We start from the raw sequence: 5,723 nt of genomic DNA on the forward strand, positions 1-5,723 counted from the left end.
ACTGAGATCCTGCAGGATCTACGAGCTTAAGCCTTGCTGGTGGGCCGCTGGGCCCCAAGGTCCCCTAACCACGGCGTTCGAGCTATCTCCAACCGCCTTCTCCTTTCTTTTCAAAATCAATTCAGACCAGGACTCTTGCGGATAAATCAGCTGATTTGAAAAGCTTCGTCGTCATTCATGGGCCCAGTAGCACGGCAAGGTGCTGGGCGTTCCGCGCCGTTGTAAGCCTGGTCGGACCTGAACAACTGCTCTGACAATTAGGTGGCGGATGGAATCTCTGAGGTGTCGATGGTAGCGAATCACCAGGCCCGATGACCCTCTTGTCTACGACAACAGCCACGTCTTGGGATGTCTGACGAGCGAGTCAATTTGATATTTGCTGCCATTACGGTATGCTGGACCACGTGTGCACCTTTGGGTGCTCGAGTGAGGTTGTCATGTCCCTTCCGTTCTCGACGGAACATTGACTAATGAGCTTCTGCCGTCTATTGTGACCATGGCATGGCCAGACATCAGCATGTTGCTTACCATCGCAATTCGGGCTCGACAATCGCCGCCGCAAGGTTTCGCCGCATCAATGGTTTCGGAGACCCGCACAACGCATCCCGCCAACCGTCTTCACGTCCGACCCAGGAGCGAAAAGGGGTCCTTCGGGCCGCATGTGATCTGCGCCATATCCGCCTCTTGTCAGATCGTCAGACAGGGCTTGATGACTTGCGCAGGGCTTAATGACTTGCGCGGGGAAGGCGGTAGTGTCTAGCCGCCTCATCTTTTTCTCGTCCGCCGAGGAAAGGTCTCGCAGATGGTATGCCTGTCCCGAAGGATCAATGACAGCAACGCATGACCGCTGGCGACGGAGGACTCATCCCCTGAATACGTTGAGGTACGTGTCTCTCGACTCCGCACAATCTGACCTAGGACAAAACGTAGATCAAAGAGGGGACAGAGGCGGCAAATGATGCTCATCACAAGGGACTTTGGGCCAATTCTCCGCCACTCGGCAGGCCTGGCTAAATAACAAAAGTGGACAGGCGGGGTCCATCTGAAGTGAGCAACCGTCCATCCGCCCGCTGCCACGCAAGTTTTGTCGCATCAGCCCAACGGGTACGGAAAGGTTAGCAAAGTTGGGGACAAGCAATACCGTTCCTGGCCCGATGAACTGCGGCTAACGGGGTAAGAGGCCAGGCCGCCGCTGCAAGAAGGGTCCTGTCCGTTGCGTTGACAGATCCATTCGTCAGTCACATACGGCATCGTAAGCACCCAACACTGAATCCACCGCCGGTCACTGTTAACCCGACTGACGGGACGATTTCACTCAAAGCCAGGACTCATGAATCCCACTTTGTCTGGAAATTGGTGACAAGGTCCCACTGTCGGGATCCTTGGATCATCGGGCAGCAATGAGGACCCCTGCGGCAGCGAAAGACGAGGTTCTTTTTATCTCTCATCAACCGTTGTCGGGACATTGGCAATATTGGTCACAAGCTTGCAACAAAGGCCTCTCACTAAGACGACCCCTTCTGACTCGAAGGCACGCATAGAAGCGGGTGCCAGCCTTCAGAACGAGGCAGCAGGCATTGAGCTGTGTCCTGAAGCGTCGAGTCGATCAGAAAGGCAGGCCATCGCTCCCGGCAGATTCTCCGCGCGATAGACATTGCCGCTTCGACTTGATGCAAGAGACACGGCCGTGATTGCGCCGAACCGCCTGGTGGCACGAGGCCGAACTCCAGTGCCCTGGCCCTGATCTGCTCCACCTTGCTTGGATTCGCTTCTTCGCATACGCTTTTTCGCATGCAGCGAAATCGATTCTGCAGTGATCGACTCGATGCTGCGGACAGCAGGGGACTTGTCGAGAGCGACCTTCCCTTAGTGTCAATCGAGTTGACGGATTATCATGCACAGTGTTAGACACCCACAGCACTCCCCGCAGCCCGCCCCCGTGCCGCCTCAACCTTCCGCCATCTCCCCCGCAGGATCTCAAGATCTTCACTGTCGCTCATCATTTCAGGGTCCTCCTATCCTCAGTAGGCTTGCTTGCGGCTTTTCTGCTCACATGTCGAAAAGACCCTGCTTGGCCTCTTCCTGCTTCTTGAGGGTCACGCTACCCATCACGGGCTGATGATTGTCACTGGCTCCTCTTTGCCTGGTGCTCGAGTGCGATGTGCGCATGCCGAGCCGTGGCCGAGGCTTCCATTGCGTGCTCGTCCCTGCTCCTCGCGCCTGTTCCTTTCGTCCGCCGGGAACCGTCCACACCCACCCCCGCTCTATCCCAGCGGCTAGTCCGCTTTGCACGAGGTTTCCCCGGGATCTAGGGACCATCTCGACTGCGCATCTTGCAGCCACCATGGCGGTGACGATGTGGTAAGAAGATCATGCTCGTGGGTCGGTGTGACAATTTTTCTTTGGCAAGAAATGGCTCACTGACAGTAATTAATATTCACAATATTTTAGTTGTTTATTCGTAATTCTTGTTTTCGGGTGGAGAGCTGATGATTGTTTCTTTGCGTTTCGTCTTCACCTGATTGGACGTCATAGGTATACTGTCCACCGTACCAGAGTGCACCAATATCCAGGGCCGCGCTTCCAGACTTTCAGATTGTGTCATGTGGTCAGGTGGTTCGATAGCTGAATGAACGTATTGGTCAGCTTTGAGCTCGTGGGAACCTTTTTTGTCCACGCTCAAGTCACTACGTGTCTGTCAAACAATCCCGACTTGACCTGTAACAAAGGATCCGAAGACGGCGAGCGGTGTAAGAATGGCTCCCCACCGACGTGTTGTTGTGCATCAGTCTGCCGCTGCAGGCGAGAGGTCATGTCACTCCAGATGGGGGAGGGGCGTTCAGCCCTGCCAGGACGCTCCAGGCGGAAAGTTTCTTTCAGCGTCTGACATGCTCGCGTCCGGCTCTCGATTTACTTGCGCCGCCGTTGGATGGCTGGTTTTCTGCGTCTGCTGATTGCGGAGACGAGGGCTGAGTCGTGCAGCCCTGGGCTTGGCGGGCAAAGGGCCGGGAAAGCCAGAGTGTGACGTTGGATATTGTTGGATTTCATGCCGCCCCCGAATGCTATTGAGCACAGTCCTGCCCAATGCCTACATGTGCAATGTTGCGCTCTCCCCGCATCTCCCGCCGAGGGAGAAGGGATGCGACGCTGTAGCCTGGCGTTCATCCCGTGGTCGCCTTGCATCATGTCGCTTGTCGTCCAGATGACACCGCGCGTGTGCCGTGTTGGTTGCTTATTCCAATCTATCCAGTCTGGGGGGGGGAAGGCTCTTGCCTGTGCCGAACACAGGGCTGTGGTTAATGCCGAGGTAGGCGTACGCGCAAGAGTTGGGGTAGACGTCATGGGTCGAGAGTCTCCCAGCCAGGCCAGGGGCATCGCACGGCATATCGAACGGTAGAAGCCCTTTCCCCCCTGACCATCTGCATCGCGGCATCATCTTGAGTTGGGACTACGTTGCGAACACATGAGGCAGCTTTCTGCACAGTGGCTTGCGCTACGAGATTTCCCCGGCGTGACAAGACCGTGGCGCGGTGTTTCCCCGGACTGGTGAGGGGGAAATCTCCCCCCCTGACGCGATATCTCCCCGGGCTCTTGGGGGGGGGGGAACGCGTAGAGTCGCTTGCATGGGGAGCATGAGCAGGGGGTGTAGTTCACCGAGGCAGACCATCGGGAGAGGAGATACTTGTTGCTTTGAGAAAGGTACATCTGTCCTCTCGCTATACAATAAAATTGATAGGAAGCGGTTTTTGGGACGTCTGGAAACCTGGTGGTCAGGGTGAGTGAAGCATGGCCTGATGACAGGGGTACGGATCCGTGATGGGCGCTGGCCGAGGGTTACAATGCAGCTTTCACGCGAGCGTCGGGTCGGCCTGCTGGGTTGGGCATGGCGCCGTGCGAGTTGTGTGTCGTTACCGAACGAGTTCACATGAGAGGCTTGTGATACTGACGGAGGTCATCCTCAGTCAAACACTGTGTGATCCTGCGATTACCAGCCCGAGGCAACGTTTTCATGCGACTGGAGGATGACCTCATGCTCGGAGAGAACGTTCAGCGTAGTAAGCATGTTGCTAAGCTTGTGACATGAAGCAGACAACGCAGGGTCAGGCAGGCCAGCGACCACCGATTTACTGGATAAGTGCGTCCAGAGATATCGCATTCGATTACGAGAAAGAGGCTCCGTATGGAAACAGTCGGGCCGACGATGTTGCCACGCGAACACGTTTAGACTGTCATCGTGTTGTACAAGGCCAGTATCTACAGCCGGGGCAAGGAATCACGAAAATACACCATCGTACTTACCATTTTAGTTTCCTGCCTTGGGTCAACATCACGAGACCTCACCAACGAATTGGTCCGGGCTGATACGTCGCAGATCCTCCAAGCTCGCCGGCCGCTCAGCTCTGGTCCAACATCCTGCGCGTGCCCATTACCGCCACGCTCACCCTCTGCGAGTCCAAGAATCTGGTCGTTGCTGGTGCCACCACCGGTGACGCAAAGACGATAGCCTCAGCCGTGTAGCCTTCCCTCCTCTACCGTGCCGTTACGCTCGTACGCCCAGGGCTCATCAGCTATGTCGTCGGCGGCGAGGCCACGCTGCGGCTTGAGACCGCAGGCGTCTCGGGAAACGGAACGTCGTATGTTCTGCAGGACTTGCCTGAACGTGTCATCACCATCAAAGAGGGGATATTCCGCCCTCGATAGGAGGGCAGAGCGTGGCGGCCTTCCCGACAGGCTGTAATGGTCTATACGACGTCAAACGACGCGCCACGGGTAGCCGCCCAAAGACGTGCCAATACAGAGACCCCTCCCTCTTTGATGCAGCCTCCCGCTCCATTTTTGGGGGTCGGCAGACGAGATGCCGAGAGATCCTCGCGTATCACAACTCTTCACGAGACCCTGCGCCTCGCCTGCTCAGCTGTGGCTATCCTGAGCCTCGCTTTCCCCCTCTCCCGGCTAGCCAATGACTATTGTTCTTGACCCAGACGAATTCATATCCGCGCGAGAGAGAGAGAGGGAACCCCAGGGCCAAAGTGCAAAGCCGATGTCAGCGCGAGGAAAGGGGCAACGAAGCTGCACACTCAAGGGGGGAGGAAACCGACGCATAGTCGTTCGCAGATGAGACAGGACACTTTCCGTGGAAAAAAGCACAGGCATCGATCGTCGGGAAAAGATCCACGAGCATGTCCCTTGATCCTCTATCCCGTGCTGTTTGGTCTCCTTGCGATATCCGAAATCATCGAGATCTCCCCACCTCCCGTTCTACATGGGCTCCACGTCTAGCACATATCGGACATCTGGTGGTCAGCCAGCACCACGGGCGCGGTTCTACCTGCCGCTGTTTCAAGGCTCTGAGACATGAGAGGAGGCGGAAGAGGGCTGGGAGGAGGTGAGCCATTGTCTTTTCGTGCTTGGTGCGCGGGCGGGTGGAAGCTTGGATCTTCTTCTGTCCTTGGCATGTTTTTTATTTACGAGACATTCTGCGATTCGCGAGGCGAGACATGGAGAAGCGGCTGGCTGGGAAAGGGCCGGTGTGACAGCACGGAGCACGGGAAGGGGAGGGGAATATTGGCCACGACCGACCGAGGACACGGGGTACGTGGCCAGTGCCACTGAGGAGGAGCTCCTTTGCGGCCGACTATCCCCGGGGATATCGATGAAGTCGAGGCATGTCATGTCACGGCCATTCGGGGGGTCCAATGGGATGAGAGTGGGATTGCTGAGAA

General features: G+C 56.6%; 2 protein-coding genes across 2 annotated transcripts; both read right to left on the reverse strand.

The window, feature by feature from the left end:
* Window positions 1–1,557: 1,557 nt before the first annotated feature.
* On the reverse strand, window positions 1,558–2,319 carry VDBG_07939 (predicted protein; the record flags this gene model as incomplete). The annotated part of the gene is made up of 3 exons (XM_003001634.1): window positions 1,558–1,860; window positions 1,917–1,989; window positions 2,054–2,319. The coding sequence occupies 3 exons, from the start codon at window positions 2,317–2,319 to the stop codon at window positions 1,558–1,560; spliced, it is 642 nt and encodes a 213-aa protein (XP_003001680.1).
* A 2,187-nt stretch (window positions 2,320–4,506) lies between these two features.
* On the reverse strand, window positions 4,507–5,395 carry VDBG_07940 (predicted protein; the record flags this gene model as incomplete). The annotated part of the gene is made up of 2 exons (XM_003001635.1): window positions 4,507–4,732; window positions 5,313–5,395. The coding sequence occupies 2 exons, from the start codon at window positions 5,393–5,395 to the stop codon at window positions 4,507–4,509; spliced, it is 309 nt and encodes a 102-aa protein (XP_003001681.1).
* Between the last annotated feature and the right edge of the window lie 328 nt (window positions 5,396–5,723).

The sequence above is a fragment of the Verticillium alfalfae genome, genomic scaffold (genome assembly GCF_000150825.1).
Source record: "Verticillium alfalfae VaMs.102 supercont1.11 genomic scaffold, whole genome shotgun sequence".
Lineage (NCBI taxonomy): Eukaryota > Fungi > Ascomycota > Sordariomycetes > Glomerellales > Plectosphaerellaceae > Verticillium > Verticillium alfalfae.